Source organism: Scyliorhinus canicula, chromosome 20 (assembly GCF_902713615.1).
Source record: "Scyliorhinus canicula chromosome 20, sScyCan1.1, whole genome shotgun sequence".
Classification (NCBI taxonomy): Eukaryota; Metazoa; Chordata; class Chondrichthyes; order Carcharhiniformes; family Scyliorhinidae; genus Scyliorhinus; species Scyliorhinus canicula.
The window spans coordinates 33,706,810-33,724,884 of record NC_052165.1 but is presented as its reverse complement, the minus strand read 5'-3'; the positions used below and the strand labels follow the sequence as shown (position 1 = coordinate 33,724,884).

The 18,075-nt window shown below is 44.4% G+C and overlaps 1 protein-coding gene across 1 annotated transcript in view; it reads right to left on the bottom strand.

The window, feature by feature from the left end:
* Nucleotides 1-266: 266 nt before the first annotated feature.
* Nucleotides 267-18,075, bottom strand: part of rxylt1 (ribitol xylosyltransferase 1) — a 46,894-nt gene continuing 29,085 nt past the window's right edge. Inside the window, exons 4-6 of the mRNA XM_038780429.1 lie at nt 13,859-14,173; nt 8,190-8,360; nt 267-979 (exon numbers count right to left, since the gene is read on the bottom strand). Coding sequence (XP_038636357.1) covers nt 577-979; nt 8,190-8,360; nt 13,859-14,173 — 889 coding nt within the window. The 3' untranslated portion in view covers nt 267-576. The remainder of the gene's footprint in view (nt 980-8,189; nt 8,361-13,858; nt 14,174-18,075) is intronic.

Here is an 18,075-nt window from a genome sequence, read left to right as displayed (position 1 = left end):
CTTTCAAGCCAGTACTGCATTCTAATTCTGCTCTGACAATTAAATGAAGACGCGTAGTACTCCTATTTAAATATATTCACAGTGCTCCTTCCTGCTTCAGATTCACCTTCGAGAGTTGCCCAGTCTAAATGGTAGTGGGCAGGATCAAAGCGGGAACACGGATCTAAGTAATGAGTGTTTTAGACTCGCTGCTGCCCCATTTCCAGCAGACAGATCAAGCCTCAGTCCTTATTTCTCAGTTTAAATCAGCATTGATCAAATTATTGTTTTTTTTGGAAAGGGATGCGTAATGAGTGAGAAGCCCGAACTGTAGAGTGAACATTAAAAAAAAATAAAAACCAACCTTGGTACAAATACAGATTTCAGAATTGGAGTCCAACTTTCCAAATTCTCTCTTTTCAAGTAGAAAATGTCCAACGTTCTTCACAGAGAACAGTACCTTTCTCACAATTCAAGGTACAGTTCCTTTACATAATATGTTTATGCCAAAATGCATTGGCATGCTTAACAAAAGCACATGTAGTTTACAATAGTAAACAGATGCTAAGAATTGTCTTGGGAAGTTGGTCCAAGTGGTTAAAAAAATCTGCTTTCAAGGATATCAATGAACTTTTGTCTCAGTTGAGTTCTGAACTGCTTAAACCACTCGATGACAACTCTCCGTCTCTGATTCTTTTCTTGCAAGCTCATCACCTTCTCTTTTTCTAAAATAGCAGGCAACTCTTTCCAGTCTTTGACAAAAATAAACGGCGCTCCCATGTGCTTCAGGAGACGCAAAGGGGCATTTTGGAACACTGACGAGTTGCCACATTGTCCTGGCGTCATGATATCTTCAACAACTGGAACAGAACCATAAGAGCAAGCTTCATAAATTCTGTAGCATTCAGTATTTATTCCCACTGGGCACAGCGTGAGGTCACTTTGCAACAAAGCATCTCGATACGTCTTCAAACTTTCACTTGTTTCCTGAGGTAACCACCTACATAATGAATCAAAATAGAGATCAACATTCACCCAGAGCTTGTGCTTTATTTCAGTTCTTTGTATGTTTATGTCAAAGACTGCCATCAATGACTTGCCAAAAATAAAACCAGCAGCAAAGGTACCCAAAAACAAGCATTCCTGCATCAAATTACATCTAGCCAAGGCACAACAATATCCAGTGTTAAAATAAAAATTGTAACTAGTCAGTAATCATTGTGCTCAGTTTAAGATACTGTCCATATAACAATAGTACATTTAGTTGAGTTTAGTTTCCTTTGCAAGTGAGGGTACAGAGTCAAGGTTACTCTGCCCTGATAGACTCGGTCGTGGTGAATATAGAAACAGGAATAGCCTATTCAGCCCCTCCAGCCTTCTCTGCCATTCTATTAAATCAAGGCTAATCTGTACCTCAATTCCATTTATCTGCCTTTGCTCCACACCCCCATCAATCTCCATCTTTAAGATTTCAATTGACACCTTAAAACAGAGAGAAACAAAAGAGAAGCATTTATATAGCATCTTTCACAACTTCAGGGTGTCCCAAAGCACTTTTCCTACTTTTGAGGTGCACTCATTGTTGTAATTTAGTAAGTGAAATTAGTAAGTAAATTAGCCAATTTGCACAGGGTCCCTCAAACAGGAATGAGATAAATGGCCTGATCATCTGTTCTGGGTGTTGGTTGAGGGATAAATATTGACCAGTACACACCAAAGAATTCCACTGCTCTAGTTCAATTAGTGTTGTGGGGTGAGGAAGAGCAAAACAAACTCTTCTTCAGAGACTTTCGGTAGGAATTCAACAATAATAATATTTGCAGAGAAGGCCATCTTCAGGTTTTTATTCTTGCATTACCAGCAACTGATCTGCTTCCCTACATGGCATACAGTCAACAGTTTTTGGAAGTTTTAAGTGGACCAATATTTTCTTTTATTCTGGTAAGTGGGAGAAGTGAAAGAGACTCATCAGTGGTGATGGACAACAAAACAAAACAATACTAAAGCTGTGTTAGGGATCTGGACAGTGCCCTCTTCTACCTGCACCACTAAAAATGACTTTTCGTGCATAATAATAAACACACAAATTCAAATAGTTCACAACCAAATAGGTATACTGAGCGTTCAAACACTCCTTCAATCTGCACCTTCTTCATTAGAGCTGTTCAGATGATAACATATGAACACGCGGGTGGGGGCACGGTAGCACAGTGGTCAGCACAGTTGCTTCACAGCTCCAGGGTCCCAGGTTTGATTCCCGTCTTGGGTCACTGTCTGTGTGGACTTTGCACTTTCTCCCCATGTTGGCGGGGTTTCCTCCGGGTGTTCCAGTTTCACTCCCACAATCCAAAAATGTGCAGGTTAGGTGGATTGGTCATGCTAAATTGCCCAAAAGATTGTGTTGGGATGGGTGGGGTTACTGGGTCACGGGGATAGGGTGGGAGTGTGGGCTTAGGTAGAGTGCTCTTTCCAAGGCCAGTGCAGTCTCGATGGGCTGAATGGCCTCCTTCTGCACTGTAAATTCTATGATAAATTCTACAATAACAGGCTTACTACCATTCTGGCAGCAGCTTCAGGGTCTGAATTTAGGAATAAAAAAAGCAGAGTTTTCAACCCATTTAGCCTGTTCTATTAGACCACTGCTGATCTGCATTTCAAGACCATTTACCTGCCTTTTGTTAATATCACTGGATACCGGGTAGCACGGGGGCACAGTGGTTAGCATTTTTGCCTACGGCGCTGAGGACCCGGGTTCGAATCCCAGCCTTGGGTCACTGTCCGTGTGGAGTTTGCACATTCTCTGCGAATTGCCCCTTAATTGGAAAAAATAATTGGGTACTCTAAATTTTTTTTTTTAAATATCACTGGATACCCATGCTGACAACCTCAGTCATGAAAGCTTCAAATGACCCAGAATCTACAGGCTGTAAGAGGAGACGGAGTTTAGGATTTAAACATGAAAGGTGAATTGCAGCTCAAACTCAACCTTTTCATATCCCCAGGCTATCGGTGTGAAGAACTTGCTGATTTTATTCCTAAATAGTCTGGTTCAAATTTTAAGATTATGTCCTATTGTTCTGGATTCCCACACCAGAGGAAATAGTTTCCTTTATATACTTACATGGACTACAATGGTTCAAGGCGGCTGCTCACCACCACCTTCTCAAGGGCAATTAGGGATGGGCAGTAAATGCTGGCCAAGAATGAATTTTTAAAAAATCTTTTCAACATTTTAACCGCCTCAATTTGACAGCCTCAGTTCTAACAAAGAATTTGAACTCAGTGCTATTAATAAAAAATGTTAATCTTCAAAAATCTGTTCCCAAAAGAGAAATCTGCTGGTAAAATAAACCTTGTGCCGTCATCTCACAACAGGGGCGGAATTCTCCCCACCTTTGGGGGCTAGCCCCTCACCGGAGAGGTTTGCACCAGAAGACTGGCGCAAAAAACCGGCGCCCCCTGCAGCGGTGCTGGCCGAAAGGCTTTCGCCGGTTGGCGCATGCGCCGGCAGTGACGTCAGCGGCAGCTGACGCCACTGCTGGCGCATGCGCGATGTGGGGTTCTCATCCGCTTCCGCCATGGCGAAGGCCGTGGCGGCTGCGGAGGAAAATAGTGCACCCAGGGCACTGGCCCGCCGCTGAGCCCGCCGTTCCAGAGGTGGTTCAAACCTCGGCGGCGGGAGAGGCCTCCCAGCGGCGGGACTTCGGCCCATCCGGGCCGGAGAATCACCGCAGGGGCCTCTCCGATCGGAGTGGCGAAATTCCCGCCACCGCCACTTCCCGGGTGGCGGAGAATCTCTGCCACGGCGGGGGCGGGATTTCCGGCGGCCCCAGGCCATTCTCCGACCCTGCTGGGGGTCGGAGAATTTCGCCCCAGGAGTGCACACTCCAGCACACAGCAGCATTATTCACTCTAGTCAGATCTTCGGAATGCAACCAGTGCTGTAAAGTGTATGCCCAGATATCAGTTTTTAAAGAGATATGTATATTCTTGCCAACACCAGAGATATCCTGCCAACACCCAGCTGCACTTTGCTCCGAAAGAGTCATGTGGACTCAAAACATTAATTCTGTTTCCCTCTCCACAGATGTTGCCGGACCGGCAGCATTTTCCGTGTTATTATTGTTATCGCTGTATGTTGGCTACCAGTCTCCTGTTTGCTCAATTCCTGGGTGGCCTCTGGAACCAGCCTATGTGCACCCACCTTCTTCCCAATACAGTGTCACACCTGAGTCAGCATGTTGTGTTTTCACGATCCACTCGGGACACGAGCACAAAATCTAGGCTGACACTCCCAATGCAATAGGGAGGGAATGCTGCCCTGTCAAACAAGAGCTCAAACCAAGGTATGTCTCAGGTGGACACAGAACTTTCCATGGTACCATTCTGAAGTATATCCCTGGTTTCCTGGCCAACATAGATCCCTCAGCAAACATTACTAATTAACTGATCATTACCACATTGCCGTTTGTTTTTGTTGTGTTGGTTGCTGCCTTTCCTAAATTACAACAGTAACTAGACTTTAAAGTACTTCATTGGCAGTAAATTGATTGGGGACATCCTGAAGTCATGAAAAATACTATAAGAATTGCAAATGGTCAGTGCTCCTCCTTGGGTAGCCTTAGCTTGAAGGTAGGGGCTGGTTTAGCTCACCAGGCTAAATCGCTGGCTTTTCAAGCAGACCAAGCAGGCCAGCAGCACGGTTCGATTCCCGTACCAGCCTCCCCGGACAGGCGCCGGAATGTGGCGACTAGGGGCTTTTCACAGTAACTTCATTGAAGCCTACTCGTGACAATAAGTGATTTTCATTTCATTTCATTTTCAAGTGAAGATCGGGAATGAACAGCTGCCATTCATGTAACACCCAGCGCAATACATGCTGCCGATGATCTTTCCCCCTCCATGCTCCTCTTGCAATACAATAATGAACAGCCAAATAATCCACTTCTCCCTTCTTATTATGGAATGGCTTTCTTTACATTAACAATTTGCAAACTGGGGTCTATGGAGACTTTCCGAAGGTTCTGTGAAATAATCTCTCTGGAGGGTGAGAAAGAAAAAATAAAGCACAAGGGAGGGTGGGGAAGAGAATAAGAGGAAGAAAAAAAGCTGTCTGTTCTGTATATAGTTAGTGTTCATGACACAAACGTAGCCGACAAGACGTCCGTCCCCGAAGACTTCTTTGCAACGACGAGCACCTTGGCTGCTGAGGCTTTCAGTTTTGAGTCATTTACTCTGGGCAGGGGAGGAGTAGAGATAGGAAGCCAGTTACTGCCGAGATACTAGAGTGCATTCTATTTCGACTCATGCGGCGAGTATGTGCCAGCTTTGACAAACAGTCACCAGACTCAAAACTTTTTTTTGTGCTTCCAGTATTGCTAGTCTAACAGGGCTTGGAAGCAACACATATCAAGCTCATTAGGGGCTAAGACTCGAAACTTTAGCGTCCTTCTCCACATATGCAGTCAGACCTGCTGAGATTGTCCAGTTTTTTTTTGTTTTTGTGCCATTATAATGCTGCCTGACCGACTGAGTATTGCAGCATTTTCTGTTTGGATCATACCTTGTTAGTTTAGTTCTTAATATTGCAGAAAAGCTGTCAGTTTGACTTTCTTAAATTTTAACTGCTTCTGTATTAAATTTCTGGACAATTTCTCCCTCCAATTTGATTTGTTGTAACTTATCGTTGAAAATGTTTTTTTTTTTAAATTTAGAGTACCCAATTAATTTTTTTCCAATTAAGGGGAAATTTAGCGTATCCAATCCACCTACCCTACACATCTTTGGGCTGTGGGGCAAAACCCACGCAAACACGGGGAGAATGTGCAAACTCCACACGGACAGCGACCCAGAGCCAGGATCGAACCTGGGACCTCAGCGCCGTGAGGCAGCAGGGCTAACCCACTGCGCCACCGTGCTGCCTTATCGTTGAAAATTGAGTCATCTGGTCAAAGCCACAGCGGGTGGCAGTAATGCAATTTCCTTGTATGATTAAACAACCCCGGGAAATTGGGCTGGGCTAGCTCAGATCTGTAAAATATTCCTGAGAATCTCACGGGAGGGAAGGAAGCTTGTATGCTCGGAGAATCTTTTTTTTCAATTAAATTAATACCAGCTTTCAGCCAGTTAAACATTTTAATAGGGTAAGATTTCTACTGACTTGACCAATAGTCGTTTGCATTGGATATAATCTGCAAACTGATTGCGTATGTAATGCATTAGCAGGTAATATTTAATCATATTTAAGGCACTTCAGTTGGCATGCACTTAAATGTTACTGGAGTTGCATTTATCCTTTATTTATAGTTTGTCTGGCCTGTCTCATAGAATCATAGAATTTATAGTGCAGAAGGAGGCCATTCGGCACATGGAGTCTGCACCTGCCCTTGGAAAGAGCACCCTACTTAAGCTTAAGACCATGCCTCCACCCTGTCCCCGTAACCCCACCAAACCTTGTGGACACTAGGGGGCAATTTAGAATGGCCAATCCACCTAACCTGCACATCTTTGGACAGTGGGAGGGAACTGGAGCACCTGGAGGAAACTCAAGGAGATACGGGGAGAACATAGAAACTCCACACAGACAGTTATCCAAGGAATTGAACCTGGGTCCCTGGAGCTGTGAGGCAGCAGTGGTAACCAATGTGCCATCCCATCTCATCACTATCTACATCACGGAAATGGTCCTCAAGCTGCTACTATAAGTAATTACCTGTTTTAAAATAAAATGTGGAGATGCCGGTGTTGGACTGAGGTGGGCACAGAAGAAGTCTTACAACACCAGGTTAAAGTCCAACAGGTTTGTTTTGAATCACTAGTTTTCAGAGCGCAGCTCCTTCATCAGGTGAATCACTAGTGACTCAAAGTAGCAGTGATTCGAAATAAAACTGTTGGACTTTAACCTGGTGTTGTAAGATTTCTTACTGTTTTTTTAAAAAGCGTTATTAAAACACTTTACCTACAGCACTTTGTATTAGAGGTATTATAAAATGTCATAATTTAGAAGCAGGGTTTTGTGATTGCAAATCAGGGGAGATTGTCATGTCGTGGGACTGTCACTGGACTAGTAATCCCGAGGCCCAGGTTAATGTCCTGGGGACACTATGGCAGCTGGTGGAATTTAAACTCAATTAATTAAATTTGTAATTAAAAGTTAATCTCAGTAATAGAAATTATCATTGTAGACTGTCATAAAAACCACTGGGGTTCACGGATGTCCTTCAGGGAAGGAAATCAGCCATCTGGTCTGGTTTAAATGTGACTCCAGGCCCATACCATCATGGTTGATTCTTAACTGCCCTTTGAATTGGTCTATCACACCACTCAGTTCAAAGGCAATTAGGGATGGGCAACAAATCCCAAATGACCCCATGCCCCCATCCCATAAAAGAATAAAGAAAATAAGTCCTTCAACCAAAACAGCTTAGAACAGAACATAGAGCCACATACAGTGCAGAAGGAGGCCACTCGGCCCATCGAGTCCGCACTGACCCACTTAAGCCCTCACTTCCACCCTATCCCCGTAATCCAATAATCCCTCCCAACCTTTTTGGTTGGACTGTGGGAGGAAACCGGAGCGCCAGGAAGAAACCCACGCAGATACGGGGAGAACGTGCAGACTCTGCACTGACAGTGACCCAGCGGGGAATCGAACTTGGAACCCTAGCTCTGTGAAGCCACAGTGCTATGAGCTTGATTGAACAATAGACATAGAGAAGAGGAATCGCACATTAGGGGCTATGAATGTAAAATAGTTAGTAATGATATCCAACAAGGATTCCAGGAGTAAGCTCTTTGATTAACAGCGAGGATGGGGAATTTCTACAATGCGGATGAGGTGAATAGCAAAAGTGCATTTAAGGGGAAATTAGCGAAGTAGATGAGGAAAAGAAAGAAATAAGTTACCTGGATAGGATTAGATGAAGTAGGGTGGGAGTGGGGTTGCAGGTGCAGAACATCAAGATTTGTATAGACCTATCAAGCCAAATGGCCTGTTTCTGCACTGTAAATGTCTGTCTCTCCCTAATGGCTGTCTGACATAAACCCTTCAGCACATTCCAGGCTCAAGGATTCTTCCCAGAAATACTGCTGGCACACAGGACTTATCTTCTCAATATTACTGAATGTACCAGAAAAATAGTTACTACAAGATTGATGGCTATGTAGTTGTCATTTAAAAACAGATGGGGTACACAAGGCAAAAGACCTACTGTTCTCTGACTGAGATAAGACACATTGTATTGAGTCTTTCCCGTTTCAACACATCCAGCAAGATTTCCCTGGAGGAGCCTTTGTAGACAGTTCCGAGGAAGTTACACAAGTACGGCCTTGAAGAATGCAACATTAGATTGTTGAGATCCACAACGGGGAAGTTCCTGTAGCTGAAATAAGAATTGCAGTGTAATTATTAGACCTTCCTTTGAACAGATGGATTTAAAAAAAGCATTTGATCCTCACAGTTCCTGTTTATTGCAAAGGTCAAGTGATAACATTTATAAAATGTGTTTAATTGGCGATCAAGCAGTCTATCTCATGGAGTGCTGGGACTTCCAGAGCCTTTAAAGGTCAAACTCCAACCTCAATTAAAATTCAAGCCCATATTATCCTTCCCCACAGGTGTGTTTCATCCATTATATCACTGGTGATTGAATAGTAGCAGAGTTCTCTCTGCAGTCAGTAACTACATTGGAGTCCAGACACACATCCCATATGGAAAATGAGGCGAACACTGCTGGTGGCTAGGGGCCTGTGGTGGCCAAGTGTTCCAGCTGAGAGAGCTGTCGGTAATACTTTTGAGTTAAAAAAAAAAAATCCCTTGATAACTAATCAGTTATGTCCACTGACTGACTTTTCATAGAATCATAGAATTTACAGTGCAGAAGGAGGCAATTCGGCCCATAGAGTCTGCACCGGCCCTTGGATAGGGCACCCTACCCAAGCCCACTCCGCCACCCTATCCCCGTAACCCAGTAACTTTCATCAGTGCATGATCCTCAATAATACTGCTTGAATTTAGCTCTGTGCTGGGAATGCGAGGAAGAGTTGTTGCCTGGGCTTAACATTCTTATAACCACTTGACCTTTGGAAGAACCAGATAGAGGGCAGGGACCCTCAGAAACTCATTTCAAAATGAGTCGGAGATACCAGCCCATGACATCAGCCTTACTGGAGTATCATAGTCTTACAATTACACCACCTTTTGCAATATATGCCAATTTACTGAGTTTTGTTTTTAAAGACTGTAGTTAGATCACTTTTCCTCTTTTTGAGGTATCCTCTACAATTCACAAGTCACTCTCCAACAGTAGGATAAGCAAGACAAGAAACTGCTCCAAAATTGCAAGAGCCAGGCTCCGGGAGGTGTGTGAGGAGGGGAACTTGTTCTCCAGTGTCTGACCAGGTGCACAGCCTCCATTTGGAGCTTCCCATTTCAGAGGGTAGAGAGGCCAACCCCGGACAGTACACATATGAACCCTTTCATTCTAGTACTCTGGAACAGAGTCTAACAAGACAGGGTAATCATATCTTGAATGATACTAGAACCAATAAGTTATACCACTCAGATTGAACAGGCTGGGGCTCTTTTCTCTAGAAAATGGAACATTGAGGGGGGTGACCTGATAGGCTATAAGATTATGACAGGATAGGCATAGAGAAGATGTTTCCACTTGCAGATGAGACCAAAACTAGGGGCTATGAGTATAAGACAGCTATCAATAAATTGAATAGGCAATTCAGCAGAAACCCATATACCCAGAAAATGGCTGAGGTGAATAATATTTAAAGAGAAGTATATGAGGGAGTAAGCAATAAAATATGTTAATAGGACAAAATAAAATGGGGAAGGTGGAAGCTTGTGTGGAGTATAACCACCAGCATGGATATGTTGGGCTAAATGGCCTGATTCTGTGATGGAAATACTCTGTAATATGTTAACTTGGACACCATTTGAAAAATAAGCTGCAGTTCCACCTCTTATGTGCCATCTGTGGCAGAAAGCAGTAAGTTTTCAAGCAATGAAATCTTTCTGAAGGCCAGCTGTCAAGAATAGAAGAAAATGAGGTAAAGCAATTTATATTTACTCAATGCAATATGCCCATCGTTTAAGCATTTATTTTTATGACTGATGAACTATAACTTGACTGCAACCAACATCAAAATTAAGCCTGCAGGCTATTTGGAGTAGACAGCATTCGGATAAGACTGAAAGTGGTCCTATATATTTAATCATTTGCTATGTCTCCAAAGCTCCTCTGCAGATGCCAGATGTAACAAACAAAATCTTTGTCATCAGTTACTGGTATTCCATCACTTCAAGGTTAAGGATAGGATACTGCACCAGTGATTATGAGTGAAAGGATATCAGCAATGCATTGTTACCCTTCCTGACATTCTATTTATTCATAAGCTGCTATGCAGCAAGGAACTGAAATCATTTTGCAATGTGGCAAGCATTACAGAAAGTCAGCGAACCCTGTTTCATATGTGTGATGTTGCAGGTAATGCATTGAAATCTCACCAACAATTGTGAAAATGCCACAATAAATGTGAAAGATTATCTTGCTGCATCTCCACTTTAAAATGAATGAAAATGAATACAGTTGTGCATCTTCGGACAATTTAAGGACCCAAATATTCCATTTTGGGAACAAACAGCTTCAAACTATGTTCTGCACCTGGTCAAATTTCTCTAAAATTTCCATAGGTTGTTTTTTTAGGCATTTCCTAAAAAGTCAGGACAGATATAACACGTTTATATAAAGCATTCATATAAACCTCTTGCTTTACAAGGAGAGTGGACACAGAGCAGGAATAGCATGAAGGGGATAAGTGAAACAGACTGAAGGTTGGTGCCACCGAATGCTGAAAAGGATGGTATTCAGATGTCTATAGTGTGCTGAAGGAAAGTGACTGATCCAGGACTTAATAATGGAAAGACTGTTAGATAGTACAGTAAGAGGATTGGTGTCGATGGCAGTGCCAGAGAGGTAGAGTTGGATGATATGAGAGGAGAACTAGATTTGGATGTTGTTGGGGGAAAATAGATAGAGCTGGATGTTGTTGGCAGGGAGGCGGAGTTGGGTGTTGTTGGCAGGGAGGCAGAGTTGGATGTTGTTGGCAGGGAGACAGAGTTGGGTGTTGTTGGCAGGGAGGCGGAGTTGGGTGTTGTTGGCAGGGAGGCAGAGTTGGGTGTTGTTGGCAGGGAGGCGGAGTTGGGTGTTGTTGGCAGGGAGGCGGAGTTGGGTGTTGTTGGCAGGGAGGCAGAGTTGGGTGTTGTTGGCAGGGAGGCAGAGTTGGGTGTTGTTGGCAGGGAGGCAGAGTTGGGTGTTGTTGGCAGGGACGCGGAGTTGGATGTTGTTGGCAGGGAGGCAGAGTTGGGTGTTGTTGGCAGGGAGGCAGAGTTGGGTGTTGTTGGCAGGGAGGCGGAGTTGGGTGTTGTTGGCAGAGACATAGATTTGGGTGTTGTTGGCAGAGAAGTACAGTAAGAAGTCTTACAACACCAGGTTAAAGTCCAACATGTTTGTTTCAAACACTAGCTTTCGGAGCACTGCTTCTTCCTCAGGTGAAGGAGCAGTGCTCCGAAAGCTAGTGTTTGAAACAAACATGTTGGACTTTAACCTGGTGTTGTAAGACTTCTTACTGTGCTCACCCCAGTCAAACACCGGCATCCCTATCATGGCAGAGAAGTAGATTTGGGTGGTGTTGGTAGGGGGGTAGATTTGGGTGGTGTTGGAAGAGGGGTAGATTTGGATGATGTTGGAAAAGGGGTAGATTTGGGTGATGCTGGGAGAGGGGTAGATTTGGGTGGTGTTGGGAGAGGGGTAGATTTGGGTGGTGTTGGTAGAGGGGTAGATTTGGGTGGTGTTGGAAGAGGGGTAGATTTAGATGGTATTGGAAGAGGGGTAGATTTGGATGGTGCTGGGAGATGGGAAGATTTGGGTGGTGTTGGAAGAGGGGTAGATTTGGGTGGTGTTGGTATAGGGGTAGATTTAGATGGTGTTGGAAGAGGGGTAGCTTTGGGTGGTGTTGGAAGAGGGGTAGATGTGGCTGGTGTTGGAAGAGGGGTAGATGTGGCTGGTGTTGGAAGAGGGGTAGATTTAGATGGTGTTGGAAGAGGCGTAGATTTAGGTGGTGTTGGAAGAGGGTTGATTTGGGTGTTGGAAGAGGGGTAGATTTGGGTGGTGTCTGAAGATAGGTAGATTTGGATGGTGTTGGTAGAGGAGTAGATTTGGGTGGTGTTGGTAGAGGGGTAGATTTGGGTGGTGTTGGAAGAGGGGCAGATTTGGGTGGTGTCTGTAGGTAGATTTGGGTGGTGTTGGAAGAGGGATAGATTTAGATGGTATTGGAAGAGGGGTAGATTTGGGTGGTGTTGGCAGAGGGGTAGGTTTGGGTGGTGCTGGGAGATGGGTAGATTTGGGTGGTGTTGGAAGAGGGGTAGATTTGGGTGGTGTCTGAAGATAGGTAGATTTGGGTGGTGTTGGCAGAGGGGTAGATTTGGGTGGTGTTGGAAGAGGGGTAGATTTGGGTGGTGCTGGGAGAGGGGTAGATTTGGGCGGTGCTGGAAGAGGGGTAGATTTCGATGGTGTTGGAAGAGGGGTAGATTTCGGTGGTGATGGGGTAAGGGTAGAGTTGGGTGTTGGCAGGGAGGTAGAGTTGGACGTTGTTGGCAGAGTGGTAGTTTTAAAAAATTGTTTAGAGTACCCAATTATTTTCTTCCAATTAAGGGCAATTTAGCGTGGCCAATCCACCTAACCTGCACATTTTTGGGTTGTGGGGGTGAAACCCACGCAGACATGGGGAGAATGTGCAAACTCCACATGGACAGGGCCGGGATTCGAACCCGGGTCCTCAGCACCACAGGCCCAGTGCTAAACACTGCGCCACGTGCCGCCCTGCAGAGTGGAGAGTTGAGTGTTGTTGGATATATGCCAAAACTGGCCCATGCAACAAATACATATGTAAATTCGAAAAAGCGACTTTCCCCTCCCTCAGCCAGTCAATTTCTTGAGCACAATGGAAGGGTTAAAGAGAGAGAGCAAGCATGAGAGAGCACACACGCGCAATGGACATATGGATGATTTTAAACTAAACAAGGATGATAATTTTAGGTTGAGCAGTTGCTGTACCAGGACCTAATGCAGGTCTCCAAGCACATGGTCGACAGGGGAGACAGGACTTCACATTTGTATACATGCAACAGTTTGGGATGAGCTCGAATTCATGGCAAGTGGAAGTTGAGAGGCCGGACAGTAGAGCATTCAAACAATCAGTCTCAAGAAAGGCACAGGTGAGGGTTTAAGCAGCAGATAAGCTGGGGTGTGCAGAGATGGGAGTTTTCACAATGGCACATATATGTGGTCAGAAGCTCATCTTGGCAACAGGGAAATCAAGGATGCAAACGGTCTGGTTCCAGGATGCAGTCATTGGCTAGGGAATTTACTTTGTGCTGAGGACTGAAGACAATATCTTTTGTCTTTCAATATTTAGTTGGATGAAATTAAAGAGAGACAGTGAACAGGTTGAGAGGGGGTGTGCTGAGGTAGAGCCTTTAAGAGTATCCAATTATTTTTTTTCCAATTAAGGGACAATTTAGCATGGCCAATCCACCTACCCCGCACATCTTTTTGGGTTGTGAGGGCGAGACCCACGCAAACACAGGGAGAATGTGCCACACGGACATTGAGGCAGCACTGCTAACCACTGCACCACCGTCCTGCCCATGTGCTGAGGTAGAGTTGAATGTTGTCAGCATACATGTGAATGTTTTCAGATGTCACCAAGGCATGCATCTAGATCAAGGTTACAAAATTGTAAATACGAAAAAAAACAGGTACACACAGGAGGTAGGCAATATGCCATAAGCTAACAATCCACTTACGTTGCCACTCCCAGCGGCCACTGGTAAATATCCTCTTCATTTACCCAACGGCTGTCATACACAAGAAAAATCAAATCGATAAATCCTCCATGCTTTTTGAGATAGGGTTCAATCCACTTATTATCACACTCCTCATTACCAAGCAGAACAACAGCTACATGTTGAAGCTTGTGTGTCTGGAAGAGTGTCTGTGCATAGTCCAACCACTGGGTGGCAAACTTGATCTTTCCTTTTTCTCTGCCGTTTAACACGAGTACCACATTCTCAGTATCTAGCGGGATGTGTCCAGGCACTACAGCAGGACCAGTGCAGAATCTGAAGAAAAATTAAGTATAGTTCAGTGAAACTGCACATCCCAACCTACAGTGCATTCCAGAAACTTTTAGAGTAACTGAGTCATTTAATAATCAAGAAATGTACTCACATCTCATCATCAATCTCAGCCAATGTATTTATCAACCTTCAAATTAATTCAGCACTGGGGAGCATTGAAAGAGCCATTCAAACAGTCTTATTCCCCGGTTCTGCCCCATAGTCCTGCTTTCTTTCCGTTTCAAGTATACAAGCCCCTTTTGAAAGTTATTATTAAATCCTTTACTATCACCCTTCATACCAGCTCATGGGCGGCACAGTAGCACAGTGGTTAGCACTGCTGCTTCACAGCTCCAGCGACCCGGGTTCGATCCCTGGCTTGGGTCACTGACTATGCGGAGTCTGCACGATCTCCCCATGTCTGTGTGAGTTTCCTCCGGGTGCTCCGGTTTCCTCCCATAAGTCCCAAAAGATGTGCTTGTTAGGTGAATTGGACATTCTGAATTCTTCTTCAGTGTACCCGAACAGGCACCAGAGTGTGGCAACTAGGGGACTTTCACAATAACTTCATTGCAGTGTTAATGTAAGACTACTTGTGACACTAATGAAGACAATTATAACAAAAAAATCTCATCTCCCTTCTGGTTCTTTTGTCAATTATCTCAGATCTGCAGGCTCAGGGTTTTTTTTTTTAAAGTGCAGTTTGCGACGCTTGGGTGAGTCGCAGAGCAATCAGTCATGGCATTCCCGCAGTGGAGCCAATTGCAGAGCGCCCAACGGCTGCTACCTGCATTTAAATTGAGAATAACGGTCGCTACCGGCTTTTAAATGAGAACAAATGAGTCTGCATGCAGTCTTCTGACCATAAGTGGCAGCAGTGAGCAGGTCAAGAGTCCTGCACATCGACGTTAATTCACAGAGGAGAGCTTCTTCCATTTTCTAGCTGTTAGCAAGAAAGGATAGAGGACTGGGAAGATCGATTGTTTTGTTTACAAGATACGGTCAGAGGCACAAATAGGCAGTAGTGTACGTATTGGCCAGGATCTAACATCTGAATCTGCCGGCCAGCTGCTCAAGAGTATCCAGGACAGGACAGAATAGTCTTAGCATTAGCTCCGCACAGAGCTTCTGGTGAACAGCCTACAAAGAAGAAACTTAACTCTGGTACAAAGCAGTCAAAGATGATCCTGATTTATAGTTTTGTCAATTCATAGAATCCCTACAGTGCAGGAGGAGGCCATTCGGTCCGAGTCTACACTGACCCACCGAAAGAGTACCGTACCCAGTTCCACTCCTCAGCCACCCCTCCCTATCCCTGTAACTTAACCTGCACTCCCTGGAGAGTAAGGGGCAATTTAGCTTGGCCAATCCACTTAAGCTATACATCCAAACCCATGCAGACACAGGAAGAATGTGCAAACTCCACACAAAGAGTCCCCCTGGGATTGAACTTGGGTCCTTGCTGCTGTGAAGAAGTATTGCGAACCACTGTGCCACCCACATGTGACAATGCAAATAAGGATGCAAAGCCCATGTTTGTTATATGCAAGGAAATACTGGCAAAAGTTTTCAAAGAAAAGTGGTGGGTGAAAAATTCCTTTTGAGGTTGAGACCCCAGAATTAGTTATCAACGTACAGCTGACTCCAAACGAAAAGACGAAGCTGCTGTACCTGACCTGTGACAGCATATTAAAAACACAGCAAATGTCCCATGAGGCTGTCAGCACTCTGGAGTATCCAGTGCTGAGTAAAACAAGCATTTTGTTGCTATTGCCTAACACGATGACCTAAATACACAAAGTTCGATTTTCTGTTCTCAAAGATGAAGAGGACAAAGGATCTGGCTGAACTCTGCACCTAATATGCGCATTGCCCTCTCCTCCATGAATAGAAGATTAGCTAGCTAATAGGAAACAGAATAGACATAAATGGGTAATTTTCTAGTTGTCAGTTTGAGACTGAGTGATGCGCCATAGGGCTCCGCGCTTGGGCCTCAATCTTTTACAATTTATATCAATAATTTGAATGAAGTGACTGATGGTACAGTCATTAATTTGCTGATGACACAAAGATAGGTAGGAAAGCAAGTTGCAAGGACATAAGGTGGCTACAAAAAGAAATAGATAGATTGGTGAGTGGGCAAAGATCTGGCAAATGAAGTATAATGAGGAAAAACGTGAGGTTGTTCATTTTGGCAAGACAAATGAAAAAGCATATCAGCTAATTGGTGAGAGAGGTTTGAGAGCCCCGAGGTGCAGGGGGATGTGTGTATCCTCGTACATGAATCACAAAATGATAGCATGCAGTGCAACAAGCAGTTAGCAAAGCTAATAGCATGTTTTTGTTTTTGTGAGGGGAATTGAATACAAGAATAGGGAGGTTATGCTTCAGTTATACAGGGCATTGGTGGGGTCACATCTGGAGGTGTATACAGTATTAGTCACCTTATTTAAGGAAAGATGTAAGTGCGTTGGAAGCAGTTCAGAGAAGGCTTACTAGATTGACACCTGGAATTGGTCTCTCACGAGGAAAGGTTGGACCGAATGGGCTTGTATCAGCTGGAGTCTAGAAAAGTAAGAGGCGACCTAATTGAAGCATACAAGATCCTGAGAGGACTTGACAGGGTGGATGTGGAGAGGATGTTTCTCTAGTGGGAGAATCTAGAACTCGGGGTCACTATTTTGAAATAAGGGGTTGCCCATTTAGGACAGAAATGAAAAGAAATACATTTTCTCAGAGGGTTGAGAGGCTTTTGAATTAACTGCCTCAAAGGTGGTCGAGGCAGAGTCTTTGAGGCAGAAGTAGGTAGATTCTTGATAAGCAAGGGGATGAACAAATATCGGGGCAGGGATGAATGTGGAGTTGAGATTAACTAAATCGGCCATGACCTTACTGAATGGCAAGCAGGCTAAAGAGGGCTGAATGACCTACTCCCGCTTCTGATTTGCACGTTCATGCTTTTCTATGTGTACACTTACTAAGTTTTCATTTTGTTAAGGTATAGATTAAATTATTAATGTGCATACAGAATGTTAGTTCCTGACCATATCTGAAAATTCACAGAGTAAAATACATTTGGAAAATACGTGGATGTTTGCGCATTTTTGCCTTTTTTGCTTTCTTTCTGATGATGTCTATAACTGTTTATAAGGCCAAAAACTACCTCAATAAAATTATTTAATTAAAAAAAAATACATTTGGACAAGGCAGCGATGCTTGCTGTTCTCGCTGCTGTTCACCCTAGCGCTCGAACCACTAGCAGTCACACTCAGGGCGGCAAAGAATTGGAAGGGGATCTGGAGAGGAGACAGAGAGCACAGAGACTCTCTCTATGCGGATGACTTGCTCCTCTACATCTCGGACCCACAAAGCAGCATGGAGGGAATCATGGCGCTCTTGAAATAGTTTGCAATCTTCTCAGGCTACAAACGTAACCTGAATAAAAGTGAGATCTTCCCGGTGAACCCGCAAGGGGGAGGGGCAGAGCTGGAGGGACTGCCATTTAAACAACCTGTAGCCATCTGAGATGGCCACCTGCAAAGGACCATGGGAATTAGGCCAACTCAGGACTCAGACAGATACAGAGCTTGTGTATTTGAAACACAGGTAGCTAGACCTGATTGAAACCCCCGCTCGTTTGCATTTTAATGGTCCATTTCCCCAGAACAATAGGACTCCAATAAAGAAACCGGTACAGCCACAGACTGATCGGCGCCACTCCCTTTACTCAGAGAGCCCAACTGCCAAGGTCAATGACCGCTAAGGACCCGCCCAGCCACCAAGGCACCCGCCCCTTTATTGGCCAAAATCAAAGGCAGTTATCAGAACCCCGTCGAACTATTGGGTCCAAGATCAAGGACTGCCCCAAAGAACGCAAAATCCCAGAGTGATAAAAGGAGACAGCC